The 18,334-nt window shown below is 34.0% G+C and overlaps 1 protein-coding gene across 2 annotated transcripts in view; it reads left to right on the top strand.

Annotated features, from left to right (window-relative positions):
- The window catches only part of LOC118189438 (uncharacterized), a 101,029-nt gene that overhangs the window by 45,444 nt on the left and 37,251 nt on the right, over positions 1 to 18,334 (top strand). For both annotated transcript variants that reach the window (XM_035360038.2, XM_035360037.2), the window contains exon 7: positions 9,202 to 9,304. In XM_035360038.2, coding sequence (XP_035215929.1) covers positions 9,202 to 9,304 — 103 coding nt within the window. The remainder of the gene's footprint in view (positions 1 to 9,201; positions 9,305 to 18,334) is intronic.

Here is an 18,334-nt window from a genome sequence, read left to right as displayed (position 1 = left end):
AATGGGTTTAATCCTAGTATACGGTACCATGAAGGTTAGAATTAAAAAAATATGTATTGTAAAGAAGGAAAACCTCTCTGCAACAGACGTGGCTCGGTTCCATCATAGCGGGAAATGGCTGTGCATGCGCGATATATCTGTCGCCAAAGCTCGAAACCGGTGTGGAAGTTAGAAGGTCGCGTTATCAAGAGTTCATAAAATGAATATCGTTTAAAATGTCTTTAAACTCTAAAGGAAAAGAAAATATTTTTGGCGCAAGTAAATTAATTCATGGATTAGTTATTTTGACGGGTTGGGGGGGGGGAATTTACGAAAATCCGTTTTAAAATTATTGCGAAAAATCCAAGAAAAAATGTTCTTTGATAAAACGTTTCTTCTTGGATTTTTCACAATAATTTAAAAATGGATTTTCGTAGTTTTCTTTTTTGTCAAAGAACGTTTCTTCTTAACACGTTTCTCAATTTCCTGTACTCATTGCGGAGAGGGAAATTCTGGCCGTTCCATCGTCAAATCCCTTGGCAAATTTTCCCTCCGCTTTTTACATAGACGTTCTTTGGTCAGAATAATCTCCATGTATGGTACAGCGTGATTTGGCGACATGATGATGAGCAGTAAACGGGTCATTTTGTTCTTGGCGACAATTTTCAAAATCATGCGAAGGCCATATCGTATACTAGGATTTTACCGCAAAATCTTTCTTTTCTTTTCTTTTCTTTTTAATAAATACCTTGTCATTTTGCAGTAAAATAAAAAAATAGTAATCAATCATCTAGGATAACCATATATAACTATATTCGCTAAAATATCGTTGATTATTCTAAATAAATTTTTAAGTAATTATCTTTATTTTTATGTTATTCATATCATTTAATGTTGCTTCTTCCCTCTAAATTTATTTATCATTAGTAAATAATATTTCCAAATTTCAGGACATTTTCTGGCATAATCCTAAAATTAATTCTAGCAGTATGATGACATCACGAAATTTAATGCACATATTTTTTCCTTATGTATGCTGCGAAATAAATATAAAATACCTCAATTTAGTAAAAAAATATCATTAAATAGATTTCTTTCTTTCGTTTAGCTGCAGAATGTCTGCAAAAGCCTTATTTTATTCCAGATTGGGCAGATTCAAATTTCAATCTTCAGTGGAGAAAACAACTCCTATTATAATTATATTTGTGTTTTCAAGTGTTAACGTGCCTTTTAAGAATACACCTCACACAAATTAAATTTACCTAAAATCTAACCTAACTTTTAGCATAGCGTTGTGATTTATAAGAACCAGATTAGCCTCATGTTGAACTGGGGATGATCATGAGTAATAATTAAATAAAATGTACAGTTGTTATCCAATGTATATATCTTAAATTTTATTAAGTTTTTTAAGCGGAAAAGTAAACAAAATTATCAAACAAAGTGTATCAAGAATAATTAAGAATAAATGTCCTCTGGGATTTATTGAATAATTAAGTGAATTTGCTACACAGTACAAGTAATACCATAATTAATTTACCTCTTAGCACAGCCAACGTGCATTACGTGGATAAACTGGAATTTTCTCAAAACATACCTGGAAAACCTGGAAGAGTCAGGGAATTTCATTCTCCTCTTTGAGTGGCAACCCTGTTTAATGTAATATAATTAAAATGTCTGGCAACATTATAAACAGGTAGAAGGGACTGAAACCATTGTATTTTGTAATGGAATATGTGTGGAAACAGCATGTTGAGAAGGTATAGGACACTGTTTAGCCGCGGGTAAAAGCCTTCTGATGTTGTAAACTGTTATTCTTCTTGAACATTTAAAGCGTTATAGGGATTCAGAACTTTCTGACATGCATTTTATGTAAATTTTATCTATGAATTCTAAACGGCACAGCTATTGAAAAATGAGTACAGTAGAGTCCCCAAAACTCGGCCTAATGTGGACCGAAGGGTGGCCAAGTTTGTGAAAATGCCGGGTTATTGGGAAAAGTTTTAAAATATAAAGTACAAGTGTTTCCTCAGAAAATACAGTACTTGTATGCATTGGTTGCTTGAGAATACAACAGTTTACAAAGAATTCAATATTGTAACTCAAGCTACCAAAATACCCTTAAACAAAGGAAAAGTACATACACTGGTATGCAAAAATTAAGGGACGAGAGGGTTTTTTTCAATATAACTTTGTACAAAAGCTTTCCAAATCAACACATTTAATACCGTAAGATCCCTAATACGTAAGGACATGAGTAATGTAAGCAACACTTACTAAAAGAGAAATCAGAGGGATAAAAAGAAGCTTTATTGAAAAAGTAGCATGGAGCGCAATGCGACTGAAGGCCAAAACATCCCTGTGATGGGTGTCCAGCAAGAAATATCCGGTCTTTAATAGGGGATATGATCTCCCCTGACTGCTAGGCAGGTTTCACAGCGTCTGCCCATGCTGAGAATGAGGGTGTCAATGAGTTGTTGAGGCATTGCTGCCCATTCGTCTTGCAGCGCCAATCGAAGCTCCGGATTACTGGTGATAAGGTACGAGCTGCTAAGCGTCTGCCTAGAAAATCCCATACATGCTCGATGGGATTGAGATCCGGAGATCGTGCCTGCTAATCCATACGTTCAATATCCTCACTCTCTAAGAGCTGTTCGGCAGCTACTGTGCAATGACATGGTGCATTGTCGTCCATGAAAAGGAACTGTGGACCCATAGTGCCTCTAAAAAGACGCACATATGGAAGAAGAATCTCGTTACAATAACGGGTCCCGTTGACTGAACCTGCGTCGAAGATGTGAAGGTCTGCACGACTACCAAGCATGATGCCTCCCCAAACGAGAACACCGCCACCTCCATACCTGTCCCTTTCAATGATGTTCGAGGGATGATTGCAGCTTCCCCGCTCTCTCCAGATGAGTATGCGATGAGAATCGCTATTTAGACTGAATCTGCTCTCATCTGTAAAGAGTACTCGTCCCCATTCATTGTCTCTCCAATTCCGGTGTTCCCGGCACCACAGAGAACGCCATACCGTACAGGGCATCGTGCAAACAGACCACCACCGTGCAGTCTTCTGGCCACGGTAAAATGCGATATCGGTCGTCTAGTCGCCTGTGTCGTGTGTCTAGCGATTTCTCCCGCTCTCTGCCGCCTGTTTCTTCTGGCCTGTAAGGCAATATACCGGTCATCTGTGGGTGTGGTTCCTCGTGGACGACCACTACTAACCCCCCGGATAGCTGTTCCTGTAGTTTGAAATTGTCTCCAAAGTCGTGAAACGATGCTGTGAGCAATTCCGAACTCTGCAGCCACACTTGTCACACTGCGGCCTTCCTCCAACTTCCCAATGATTCGACCTCGGGTAAAAGCATCCAGATGTCGTCTAACAGACTGATTATTCACCATTTCTCGCTGAGGCAGCAACTCGGTGTGATTTTAACTGCTATACGGCGTGCAATCTCTTTGCCGGAAATACTGATCTTACACCGACAACATGCTTTATACTACTCAGACACTCCCCCATTACGTGTACCTGCATATCTGCGCATGTGCTACCGTACATCACCTTGCTTAATCTCCTGATTGGTCTTTCTGTCCGCTCTGCCTCTTCGTTCAGCTGATATGCTAATTTTTGGACTTCGTCCTTAATTTTTGCTCACCAGTGTACTTTATGAAGCCATAGATCCTTTACTATTTAAAATTAATGAATACATACTGTACAGTAATTTACGTGATAAGACAGACCTCAGAAAAATAATTTATGAAGGCACAAAGCTGTCTATAATAAAAACTAACTTGCCAACTTTCCAAAAACTGGTTACTTTTTTTAAAGAAATACATAATGTCCTGTTGTTTTCCGCACTGAAATCCGCTTTTTGCTGCTTCATCACAAAAGGCAACGGAGGAATAGTAAGTCTATTACGTATTCACCTTGTTGTTCAAGATATTGTAGGGAGGTTTCAACACTGTGTAATATTTAAGAAGCTTCTATGGTAAAGTACTCAAAGTCAACGTCATCATTTTCTGGCATTTCCTCAGTAACTGTGATAGCAGCAATAATTTCTGCACTGGACACAATGTCTTAATAATAATGGAAACACTGTTCAACGTCATTTTCATCATCTTCTGTACATCCAGGAACTCTTTTCAAGAGGTCGAGTAAGTTTACATTTCCTGCATTGTCATCTCATTTCCTTCATGATCAAGGAGTTTTTGCCAGGAATAAACCAGTGTTAATGATTAACTCGTTCCAGGCGTCGACCACCCATCCAATTACATATAATAGGTTAATTTTTTTAAAGTTCTGAATAAGACCTTGGCCACCATCATTTGCAGAAAGAAAAGAGGATTACAGCTTGGGCCTATATCTTTTCCAAAACTCCTTGGTCCATTGGCTGGCATAACTCTGTGATATTAGATGGTTAAAAACATTGCTCATATGTCCCCATCTTTTAACTCTTGGCAAGTTTTTAGATTTTAAAAGCTGCTCAACTGATGGAACGGATACTTCATGGAACCATTTTTTGAAAACTGCACACCTCATCCATTCATTTGACTAGTTGGACCAAATGGGCCAAACGGAAGTTTTGACCAAACGGAAAGTTTATCTGTTTCAATGTGCTTAAACGCATGTGGTTTCTTTGATTTTCCTATGACACCAAGTTTGAATATGTGGTCACCTGTTACATTACTTCATGTTAAGATTGTTACCCTCTTCTTGCCCCTTTTAAAGCCAGGGCTGACAGTTCTTCCTTGAAAGCAAGCCTCTTTGCTGATAACAATTTATAATTTAACCCTGTGTCATCACAACTGTACAAATTGCTCTACGGTCAAACCTTCAACTTAAATAAATTTCTGAAAGTTTTCCTTAAATTGAAGCATACCCTTTGTGTCCCCAGATTAGTTTTTCAACAAATGCTAAGCTGTTGCGCACTCTAGTTTTTCAACAAATACTAAGCTGTTGTGCACACTAGTTTTTCAACAAATACTAAGCTGTTGCGCACTCCATATCGTTTCATCCAGCGATCAAACCAGCCAGTGCTTGCGACAAATTTAGGATCGTCGTCTTTTTTTAATTCTTCACAAAATGTCAAGGTCTTCTGTTGCAAGATTGGGCCCACTAATCGACATGCTCTTCTTGTTTGGCAAAACCTAATGTAAAGCGCCTCATTAAACTCACTTTCTTTCAATGTTTCTGTACACATTCTTTTAACACCACGATTCAATTTCCATCCACTTCTTCCAGTCTCCAATTGTACTTTTGCCGACTCCTTAGTTCTTAGCACTATTTCTCTCTTATCCAGTCCCTTTAATGTCCCCAACTTTTGTTCCATTGACAAGTTTACTTGTTTTCTTTTAATGGAAGATGTCATCTCAGAGTACTGTCCAGCATCCACAGAGTTTGAAACAGCTTTCAACAATACAGTACAGTCACCCACATCAAATTGTACAACGCAGCTAAGAAATTGACTAACCCTGGCAGAGGCTGCAGGTAGACTGAACAGCTGAATGCGCCCCGGCGGCAGTAACATGATGGAGGAGTGGGAATGTGACGTGAGACAAAGGATTGCAGGAAGAAGGGGACACATTCATGTGGGCAATGACCTTAAATGGGTCTCTGCGCAGGGTTTTTTTCGACTTGCCAGTGGTGCCAAGTTATCTGGACTGACTGACGGGTTATTCAGTATCGAGTTTTCAGAACTCTACTGTACCTCCTTAAAGCAGCAGCTTTTTCCTTAACAGCCTCATAGATAAAATGCATGTCAGTGAGCCTTACATTCATCTAGTGATACATAATTTCTTGAAATTACATTGAGAATGAAGATTTACACTAGAAGAATGCTTTATTTATCACTCGACAGCATCTTGTACCACCTCAGTGTGCCTTTTCTATGCATGCATTCCATTACAAAATCTGCTTTTTTCTGTCCCCTCTACCTGCCTTTACCTTTTTGTCAAATATTTTGGAATAACTCTGTGGATATTTAACCTTTTCAGAAGCAGTTTATAAAATAATTTAAATTGTGGTTGAATTTTGCATGAATTGTAACATGAACCTGAAGACTATAAAATTGATGCTTTTAAAGAATCAGAAGTGAAATTTTAAATTTTGAATTTTGAGAACCTGTGCTTATTTTATAACACTGCCTCTGTAAGACATTTTTTCCACGTAGCTGCTTATTATTAAATTTTTTATTTTTGAAATCTATTTTTGTGTACTTTAAATGCATATCTGTAAAAATAGATGCTTGAATGCAATTCCTTAAGTTTGAAGTAAGAAATTTCTAAAATTTCTTTAGAAATTTAAAATTTTAGAAAAAATTGTTATATTTTTAGCCGCTGATAATGCCACACACTTGAACATACTTATGTAAAGTATGTGAAAAATGCTCTTGAAAGTAATTCAAATTCCATATTAAGAGTCTATAAAAATTTAATAAATATAACACTTCAAGCACAAACCATATCATGCTATAATAGCATAATATTGAAGAAATGCAACAGCTAAAAGAATGACAGTTTATTACATTTATGCTTTAGATAATTTATAAAAAGAGTATGCCTCTTGCTATGATCCCAGTTCTCAGGACTCGCCACCCACTTACATTTTCGATTATCAAGCCTTACGAGGGCCCCTTTGTAATTTTTTGTAAGTGTAGGATATAGCATATTTTGTTAAGGTCATTAAACGATCAAATGTTATAAAGTCGTTAAACAGTTTTATATCTGATACATCTTGAAACAACTTTTCCAGTTTTTAGTCCCTTTTGGGCCTCTTTTAAATTTTTCTATAAATATGATAGTATAAGTAACATTTTATTCAGGAAGATTACCTCTTTACTAGAGGTAATATATTGACACACCTCAAAGCCCTTTTTTCTATCATAAGGCCCGTGGACCTTGTAAAAGCCCCTTTCATAAGCAACTGCAATATAAATAACCACTTAATTATGCACAAAATAGAGAAGAAAGACAAGCTCGGTGGCAAATAATGGCATGCCGCACGCATATGGGCAGTGGTGTATTTTATATGTTTTTTTAATGAATTGTTAAACGGTCTACTTTAAATCATCAATTTTAATTGAAATGATATAAATATATAAAATTAAGCCTGTGAGTCCTACATTTGTAGATTTTGAAATTTTTCTTTCCCTCCAATACAGTTTATTAATCTTGAAACATGAGATATGTTAATTTAATAGCTGCACAATATTGAGCGTTGATAATGTAGTTCCGCCATCTAATATTGATAAAAAAACACTAGAAACTCAAGATTTTTAGTAAAAAAATTATAATATTTTAGGGAATTAAAGAATTAACAAATATTCAATGTATTTAATGTCCCAGTGCTCTTTAAAGGGTTTGCAAACATCATATTCGTGTGCTTTGAAAAGTGTTCTGTCTCAGTTTCTCTCATACTGCTTTGTTCTTATCCCTAAATGTGGTAGAAGTTCTTTTGTTTACATTTATTTTTATTATTATTTTAATATTCCATGAATTTTTCATGCATGTATTAATTCATTTATAATGTTGTACAGGTTTGTATATATTCAAAGTTAGGTCTGTAATCTAAGCTTTCATGCAAAATCCAATTATTTTTTTTTTTAGCAGAGAAAGAGTTTACAGATGCTCTTTATAATAAAATTTGACCAAATATAAAATTTTCCACCAAATTGAATTGTCTTTTGACATACTGTCTACCATTAAAAGACGCGTTGGTGGCTGATTGTTAAACTATGAATGGCTGATAGTCTTGTCCTGTGTTTATTTTCTTATAGCTGAACCGGCTTTGGAAACAGGATATTTCATGGCTTTCCCCACTGATTATAATACATATTTATCAGTTTCTTTTATCTTCTATGATGGCATATCCTCCATTTGTGGCAGCGAACTCTCATATGTTAATCCTTGAACCTTTTTTTAATTAGTTAAAGAGGAATTTATATATAAAGCCTTCTTAAGGTGCATACTGCAGGATATTTTTTTTTAAACATCGAGATCTGTTAGGAACTTTGGAGTGATCTGCATAGATATCAAATGGAGTAATCCACATATACAGTAGAACCATAACTGAGTTCTCAGGTAGTAATTCATATGGCATTGATCTTAAAAAACATTAATTGATGAAAGCATTCATTTTGCCTTTCTCTTCTCACATTAATAAACATTTTCTTTTCATTTCTTTGTTTTCCCATTTAAAAATAATTAAAACAGTTCCCTAGAAAGGATTAAGGGAGCATTTGACTACAAGAAAAGACATAACTATTCTAAAGGCTATTTCATACTCGGCATCTTTTTGAAACAGCTCACTGCTGTGAGAAATTAAGCATGACAATTTACACATAGACTGTTATCAGACAGTTTTGTTTTTGCTTTTGTTTCCAGTTATTAGTCTGTCCTATGCCTCAAATTCCTATGATCTTTTACCTATCATGGATTTTAATGAATGGAGTTAAATGTATGTCATCACTACAAGCAACTCCCTGGGTGAAGGAGTAAAGTAATGATTCCAACCAGTACTTCCTATGTTAGCACCAGAGATGCACATACCAATTGTGATGTTGCCTTTAGAATTCTTGCTTACGCTACATGTCTAGTCAAAAGTCAAACAAGCTAGGAGAAAGCATGATTCGGTAAAGAAAACTGACCCTTTTTTCTTTCTTTTCTTTTTTTTTTCTTTTTTTTTTTTTACACTGATTATAGATGGCATTATAAGCATCAATTTGCATATGCACAACATAGCATATAATTTTAGTCCAGTACTCTTCATGTTAATTGACTGCTTTCATGGTATTTCAGTTTGAAAGCCAGCAATATATAACTTATGTTACTCTCTGGAAAAAAGATGCAGACATTGAAAGAATATATTGTTTTTGGCAGAATGTATGTGGAGCATTGTTATTTTTGTGGTTTACTGTGTATAACTGTAAAATGTTAATGAGATTTCCTTAGCACTTTCAGAATCAGTTAGGCATTTCTGCTGTAACATCAAAAGTTTTCCCTTTTAAATATGAATTTATATTCGAATATTTGTTTAAGAACTTTCATTAGCACTTGTAGGTCAGATCTGAGAAAGTGACTTGCAATTTTGATGGATTATATAAGTTTGTAGCTTTTACCTTAATATTAAGTCATGATTATGATATCTTCACTATTTATTGATTCATATGAAATGTGTGTTATGCAGCAATGTGCTAAAATTTCTTAACTTTTATTTTAAAGAATCTAATTGAAGAATTGGCTGCCTCAGATTCTGTCAATGCTTCTTTGGAATGTCAGATTGCTGAACTAGAAAATGAAATGAATAATTTATTAACACTGCGAGGTAATATTTATCTTCTACTTGTAGTTTTTCATGCACATTATTTCTTTTATTTCAAAGTTATGATTTTGTTTTGCAAATATCATTGTTACATAGCTGTGGGCAGAGATTTTGAAAGTAGTAAGTTCGGTGCAAATTGTTGTCTGAGCATTCTGTCAATTTTCTTCCCTGTTCTAGATGAAAGACTTCTTCTCTATCAACATTTTTTAGAATTTTCATCAGTGTTTAAATAAAATACTCGGATAAAAAATTAGTTATAAATATAGAGACACTGGGAACTGAAATGAATGAAATTTACATAATTACTTTAAGTTTGTTATAAAGTAATAAAAGGGAAGTAATTCTTGTTTTATTTGCATTTTGTTAACCATATTTTCACTAAAAATTGTCTTTATGGTTTGTGAATTTTGTACTGACTTTTTATCCATGTCCGGAGAGTCAAAATGCTGCAGTTTCGATATTAAGCTATCTTTTTCAAATCACGCAGAAAAGCTTTAAAGTATACTTTTCACTGGTAAAAAACAAAGTCTTTTTTGCAGGAAGAAGCAGGTGTAGGGAAAAGTTATTTTTTTGGAGAAACCGTAATTTCATCACTTAGAAATGTTAATATTTTGGTCCATGTTTTTGCATATAAATATTTTTAAATTTAACATCTAGGAAAAGTTTCTTAAATTAGTTATTTGATGTAAAAAGGGGAATGATAGATTTCTAATTTTTTTAGACATAAGATAATTATTTGGGTATGCAACAATTAAAATGTACAAATATACATTACATAAAAGGCAGTTTAATGTGAATTCTTGTTAATTCAAAATAAAAAAAAATTCCACACTTTTGTTGTTAATTTGTAAAAAAGCCCCAAAAGTTGTAATTAAGAAGTTATGTTAATAAATTTGACTTCATATTACTTCTCCTTTAACTTCAGACTGTTTGAACAAGGTTTGCATATGTTGAACTGTTTTTGCTTTGTCAGTTTTTGATTATTTAAAACATGACTGTTGTCTAATTTTCATCAGTAACCATCTGTGCATGCCTTGTGCTTTGATAAGCGCCTAGTAATGTCTGGTCCATTGTCTGCAGCTCCCTGGTATTAAAATCATTCAGTGTAGTAAAGCAAAAGTTTGTGCAGCTTGTTACCTGAGATAGTGTAGATTTTACAGTTTGGCAGAGTTTGGGGCTAAAACAATATATAAATGAAAAGTAATTTAATCTAAAAGCACATTAATTGCCTTTGAAAGCAATTTCTCTGACTTTTTTTTTGTGAAATATGTGTGTATACATATATACATATTATTTTATTTTATATAAAAGAAAAATAATGATAGAAAATGTGCAAAAAAATCTTTTTTACAAATATTCTAAAAATATCTGTTTATAGTAGTTTGTTTTAAAACTTAATGGTTGTTCTACTGTGGATGCCTATTTGGAGTTGTTATGTTCTGATTAGCTGAACCTTTGGTTTCACAGTTACTTGCAGGAAAATTGTGAGGTTTTCAAAATGTTTTTATTATGATTATATGAAAAAAGTACTTTTAGTTTTGATCACAATAATAGTTAAAACTATCTGCTATAATCTTGTATAGAGTTCAGTGAAATTGTGTGGTTTCTAGCAAAATATTTATTTGTTAACTTTATAAAACCAAATGTGGTAGCTTGTTTCAATAATGAACAAGGAAATTTATCATCACCAATCAGAAAATCATTGAATAGAGTAAAATATCCGAGTTTGATATATATTTGAGTTCTGTTAAGTGAATAATTCCGTAGAACCACTTTGGGGTTTACAGTAATTTCTGCTCTTGGCTGGATCATGCATCATTTTGTGCTGCATTAACACTGAAACATAGCTTCATATTGTGCTCATTTAAATAAGTCTTTCAATATGAATGATTCCATTTCTTTCAAAGAATTTAATGGCAGAACCTTCATGATTTGGTAGTTGCTAACCCTTAAAATCTATTTTAGTTCCTCTGCCCACATTTCACATTTCACATGCACACACACACACACACACACAGAAAAAAAAAAAAAAAGAGAGAGAGAGAGAGAGTCTGGATCAAAACATAATAAGTCACAATGTTCGGACATTAGCAGCTGTTGTGGATTAAGGTTGTTGTCATTTGTACACTTGTGCTCATTTTGACTGCTGTTGTTTTAATAGAAGAAAAGCAAAAATCTAACTGTTGTGAACTTATTTAGTTAAAGTAACACAGGGTTAATCTTCAGTTAGCAATTTAGTGACTTTTGGAAAATATTTACTTGGCACTATTCATAGAACAGACAATCAGTTGAAATGGTATTTTGCTTCATTAGTGAATGAGAATGTGGAAGTTTAATGGTGAGGCAGAAGACAAATTTATAAAAGTAAACCTTCATAATCATAACCAATCACAACTCTTTGATGAAAAGCAAACTGCTGCATTTCTCTGCATACTCTGCAATATCTAATGGAACACATAAAGTAAAATTGCAACTCAGTTCTGCAAAACAAAAATTTTGCATGTTGTTTCCATGCCAACACCGAAGAGTATCTCCCTGTAGAAAGACTGAACAATACAACAAACATAATTAAAATTATACACTAGTAACTGTGGTGGTAGAAGTTACAGAAATAAAACACATGACATTAAATTGCATAATAAAAATATTGAATGAACAAGAATGTATACAGCTTATATTTAGTAAGTGGTAGACATATGTTGAGGGAATCTGACATGTCATTTCAATTTTGTAACAGTTGTAGGAATAGTTAACATGGTATTCTTCAATGTCTCCATCTTACTGCATGGTGTTAGTACTGTGCAGTTTTATCACATATAAAATGCAGGTTTGAGTTGATCAACAGAAACAGTTAGATTCTTATTGTGCACATAGATGATAAAAGTTTTGTCATGTCACTCAATGACGGGATGAGGACCTGTGTATGGTTGTTGAAGACCAGGCTGGATAGAGTCATTTCTCAGGTATGCGTGAGAACACAATTTCAAAGGTGGATGAATGTGGACAGGTTTTGATGTTGCAATGGGATTCAGAGATTTCATTATAGATCATAAATGATTAACATTTGTTGGTGTCAGGGATGGTAGAGTAAGCTGATCTGAGCTCAAGATATTTCAAGGCAACCTTAAATTAGTATTGTATGCTAGCTCAGGACAAGTTGCTTGAATGTCGTCTCTGATAAAAGATCGAATACCCGAAAGTATAAGATGTAATAGTTCTGTCCAGCAAGCGTTTTCTCGCACTTTTGTTTCTTTTTCAGCTGGGGATGGAACAATTCAATGATTCCATTTACGTGAATTCTATATTCAGTGGCATGAAAACAATGAATGCCCAACGGGTTCGCCCTGAAAAGATGCAACTCAATGTTTCAAACCTTGTCGGTGGGGATAGTAGAAGGCCATCCAAATTGAGCTGTCCATCCACTAATTAAAGCTTCATAAGTTGTGTCACTTGACATATGAGACTTGGGAATAACTTCAGGCCATCGTGTGATGGGATCAATTATGGTCAATCAATACTGATAACCTTAAGAAATTAGTAATGGCCCAAATATCAATGGCACTATGAAAAAATGTGGCATCAGGAAGTAAAAACGTTGCAATGGGTGATTTCGAATGCCTATGTATCTTTGAGCATTGATATTTCTCTTAAGCTTTCAGAGTTCTTGATAAAAGTATACATGGTAGTCAAATGTAATATTTGCATATCAATTTTGAAGTTTCAGATGTACCTATATGTGAAAGGATTTGAAAAATTTGGAAGATGATAGGTCTATATGAAAAGGGAATGAAACAAGGAACATTAGTTGTGGAGTCATAGTAGAGATAAATAGCTTCAAGAAGTAAATACTGTTAAGATATCCTCAGTGGTTTGGAATTGTAATTGTCTGTAAGTTGTGCTAAAGCTAACTGTTTGAAATCTAGAATAGGTGAGCGAGAAATAGAATCTACTTCTATTCGGGAGAGTGTGTCTGCAGTAACAATTTTCTGTACTGTTATCGCATTGTATGTCAGCAGAAAACTGAGAGATGTAATCTAGGTATATCGTCAGTGAAAGCGAGTGAAGTAACGTGGGGAAAAAAAGTGAATTTAAGAGGCTTTTGGTTGGTAAATACAAAGAAGTTGCAACCTTCTAATGTGTACCAAAAATTCCTGATAGATTCATATATTTCCAAAAGTTAGTGGTAATATGTAGCTCATTTCCATTGACTCTTACTCAGTTATAAAGGAAGAAATGCTTTTGGCTCCTATTGACCATTTTGGAGTTGTATGAGAGTGCTGCCAATAGCAGGGTCAGTTGATCATTCCAAAAACTGAGCTGAGAACCTGGTATTGAATGTTATCAGAGCTTTGATAGAGCTTCTTTAGCTGCTAAAAATACGTTATCAACTTCTTGACATAACTGGAAAGGATTTCAGTCATTTTAATGGGCAGAATCTTTTTTTTTTGTTTTTTTTTTTGTTTAGTACTATAGAGATATTAGGTATTTTTTGGAAGCAGGCAAGATGAAAAATGAGCAATAGGCTTCGCCGGGAATCGAACCGCGGACCTCTGGAATACCGGCCCAGTGTGCAGAAAAACTACACCATGAAGGCATGCCAAGAAGGTGGGAGAAATACCTTTAAAAGGCGACTCCTTTTAAAGGGCGACTGAGGTTTTTAGGGGACCCAATTGCCAAATCCAGGGTGAGAAGCATCATCATCCAATACCCTTTTAGTTTGGGCACTACTATAGAGACATTAGGCTAATTGGAAGCAGGCAAGATGAAAAATGAGCACTCGTTTTCGCCGGGAATCGAACTGCGGACCTCTAGAATATCGGCCCAGTGTGCAGAACCACTACACCATGAAGGCATGCCAAGAAGGTAGGAGAAATATCGTTGAGAAACTTAATGAAGGGGACAAAGTATATCCTGCATGCATTGGCATAACTAGAACTCTTTGGTCCCTATGTAAAAAAAAATTTCGGCCCCCCAATAAATTTACAATACGCACCCTCCTTCCAAAGAAAATTTATGTTTCCATTAGCTAACGTTTTGATGATGATTTTTATCAATCTGGATTAATAGTTAAAAAATCTAATATGAAGTTTGCATGGCTTCCTTCTACTGCCTATTTCATTATACATATTTTTTGTTGTGCTTCGTTTTAAATTTATTCCCTTCGATGATTCTAACTTAATTAACCGTTCTCTCAAGGCAAATTAAAATGACATTAGGAATCGCATATATATATACTGCAATAAAATTCCAAAAACATTTTCTTTTAATTGCAATAAAAGAGAAAAGTGCACAACTGGATGTTATAGTAGTCTCATATACAAAATTTCGATGTTCTTCAGCTAATCGTTTTTGAGTTATGTAAGATAAAAAATAGGTAAATCATAATTATAATTTAAACTAATGGTAACCCCTTAATTCTCCTTCTCTATTTTAAAAATCTTAATAACTCTTCTGGACTGTGTCATTTCTAGATCAGTCCATTTTGCATGGCTTGCGTAACTCTGATGACAGCTAATTCGGAATTTGAACTCAAAATTTTGAGTAATGAAACCTTTCTAACCTAAACCAAAACTTTCTCTTAGTGAGACTCCATGCTGCATAATTGCACACTTTAGCTTCAAGTCTCTTGCTGTAAAGATGCTGTTTCACTCCCTTTGCTTTGTCGTGCTGCTACCTACGTTATATAAAATGTGATATTTTGTATAAAACTGGGGGGTGCAGATTGAGCTTTTGATCGATCATGTGTGATGAAAAATATGTTTTCAAGAGTTAGTTTATATCCACTAATAAAAATCATATTCAATTCAGCCATCTGTCTACAAGTCTGAGTGTCATCTTTCTAACTACACAGTAAAGTCTTCCCAGGTAAACATGAAATGATGAGAAGGATGCACGTTGATGCATGCAGATACTCTATCTGTATGATGCGTGTATCATCAGTAGACAGTTACTAAGCTCGAGTTGTATATATCTCTCTACCCATGTATTACATGGCTATGAAGATTGAAAATTCTATAAAAAATTGAAAAAAATAAATTCATAAATTATTGTAAAAAAAATCAAATGTGATAAAGTAACATTTTAAGAATATATCTCAGTTGGTAATGATTTGAAGTTAGTGGGCGGGCGAGTATTGAAGAAAATATTAAGACTATTGATGGAATATGGTAAAACAATGTAAAATCGAAGAATTAATTTGCACTTCTGAAGCAGCTGTTGTGTGACTGAAATGTTGGCTGTGCAGTTGATTTAGGTTATGCATTTATTCTTATTCAGCATTTATCAAAGACTTACAATAGGTATTACAAATTAAAAACAACTACCTGAATATCTAAAATTAATAGGAGTATGCAGACAGCTATAGATTACTTCTTTTTTGATAATCTTTGCTATTAAAAATATTATCTGTGTTGCATTTAAAAGTATACTGTACAACTTTTGGAGATGCAGTATTAAATATATAAAACTTTTACTTTTTTTTCTTTCTGAATTGCTAATTCACCAGCAGCTGAATGGTAATACTGGTGAACACTGCTAGTTTGAATCCTTACAGATTAGCAGGCTGCATGGGTGTTTTTGTGGTTTTAATATGAATTCAGTTTCCTGGGCAAAGTCTTCTACAAAGGCATCTTTATGCGTAGACAGTAGCTATAATGTGGTTGGACAATAGCTATTGTGCATCCAAGTAATTCAGTCCAGTCTTTTGAGTTTTGGAGTTTCTCAATTTGTTTTCATTGGTTTTCAGTTTTTGTTTAGTTTCTTTTTCCATTTTTTAAAGTTAACTTTGTATGATAGTTTCAATAATTTGAATTTCAGGTAACTGAAACAGTTAGTCTTTATGCCTTAGAATTAATGAAGAGTCTAGCTCAGGGGTCGGCAACCTTGTAGCTGTGGTGTGCCAAACCAGTCTACCAGTGTGATTCAGGATGGTGCACAGTAGGAAATGTTTGAAACAATTCGAATCTGACTGCAATGCATGCAGAGTTAGGGAATAGACAACAAGAATACAGATTTAGAACTATTATGTTTAGAATACAGATTTTGTTATATATTAATTATGCATCAATTAAAAATATTTATTTACATAAAAATAAACAACATATAATATAACTATTCCTTCAACGTAAATAAAAAAATTTAAATTGTACGTACATTATGTATTTATATATCTTTTAAACGTATTTATTAAAATAAAAATAAGTGACATAAAATATAAGTATTTTTTTTAGTATAGTTAAATAAAAAATTTTAATTTTAATGGAAACCTTGTCCCTGTAACTGTTTAATATTGCAGTATCAAGTATAATTTGTAGCTTTCAATTTGGAGCATAATTCTGAATATTCAGTTATAAAACAACTTCTTTGGGGAATCAAAAGTGGAAAAAGAAGCACATGCTTTTCTTCAAACAGCTAAATCTGGCATCGACATCCAGCAATTTAAAATAGCTGTCGATTTATCATTAGAGTTATCTTCCAAATTTTTTTTGTAATTCCATAAATTTTTCTTCACTTAATTCTGAAGATGTTAGCTCTTTAAGTTCCGTTTGAAAAGAAAACAGATTTCAACTTCCATTCGCTCAAAAATTGACAAACTGGTTCGGATTATTATTGGGTCTATTAAATCTAGTTCAATTAGGAAGGAAAATATAGACACACAAGCTTCAAAGGTCTTTGCAATTTTTGGAAAATTCCTCCTTAAGTACTTCAACATAGATTTCAAGTTCATCTTTGTCCAAGGTCAATGCATTTGTGCGGACCTCTAGAATATCGGCCCAGTGTGCAGAACCACTACACCATGAAGGCATGCCAAGAAGGTAGGAGAAATATCTTTGAAAAACTTAGTGAAGGGGACAAAGTATATCCTGCATGCATTGGCATAACTAGAACTCTTTGGTCCCTATGTAAAAAAAATTTTCGCCCCCCAATAAATTTACAATACGCACCCTCCTCCCAAAGAAAATTTATGTTTCCATTAGCTAACATTTTGATGATGATTTTTATCAATCTGGATTAATAGTTAAAAAATCTAATATGAAGTTTGCATGGCTTCCTTCTACTGCCTATTTCATTATACATATTTTTCGTTGTGCTTCATTTTAAATTTATTCCCTTCGATGATTCTAACTTAATTAACCGTTCTCTCAAGGCAAATTAAAATGACATTAGGAATCGCATATATATATATACTGCAATAAAATTGCAAAAACATGTTCTTTTAATTGCAATAAAAGAGAAAAGTGCACAACTGGATGTTATAGTAGTCTCATATACAAAATTTCGATGTTCTTCAGCTAATCGTTTTTGAGTTATGTAAGATAAAAAATAGGTAAATCATAATTATAATTTAAACTAATGGTAACCCCTTAATTCTCCTTCTCTATTTTAAAAATCTTAATAACTTTTCTGGACTGTGTCATTTCTAGATCAGTCCATTTTGCATGGCTTGCGTAACTCTGATGACATAGCTAATTTGGAATTTGGACTCAAAATTTTGAGTAATGAAACCTTTCTAACCTAAACCAAAACTTTCTCTTAGTGAGACTCCATGCTGCATAATTGCACACTTTAGCTTCAAGTCTCTTGCTGTAAAGATGCTGTTTCACTCCCTTTGCTTTGTCGTGCTGCTACCTACGTTATATAAAATGTGATATTTTGTATAAAACTGGGGGATGCATATTGAGCTTTTGATCGATCATGTGTGATGAAAAATATGTTTTCAAGAGTTAGTTTATATCCACTAATAAAAATCATATTCAATTCAGCCATCTGTCTACAAGTCTGAGTGTCATCTTTCTAATTACACAGTAAAGTCTTCCCAGGTAAAATGCAGAAAACCATCGTCAATCTGTTGCAGCTTTTCTCCAAGTCATCATGTAACACACATATATACATGCATACTTATGTACATACATGCAATCGTAGAGATATCATGAGAAAATTCCTTGTGAATCCATTTTAAACCCATTTTACAATCCTGTTCGGAAAAGAGTTCTTTATTCTCTCCAAACGTACAGATTCAGGGGGGGACTGAAA

This window comes from Stegodyphus dumicola, chromosome X1 (assembly GCF_044657685.1).
Source record: "Stegodyphus dumicola isolate Sdum_Otavi_A_Nest chromosome X1, ASM4465768v1".
Classification (NCBI taxonomy): domain Eukaryota; kingdom Metazoa; phylum Arthropoda; class Arachnida; order Araneae; family Eresidae; genus Stegodyphus; species Stegodyphus dumicola.
Note: the sequence above shows the minus strand (reverse complement) of the source record. Positions and strands in the feature narration are given on the sequence as shown.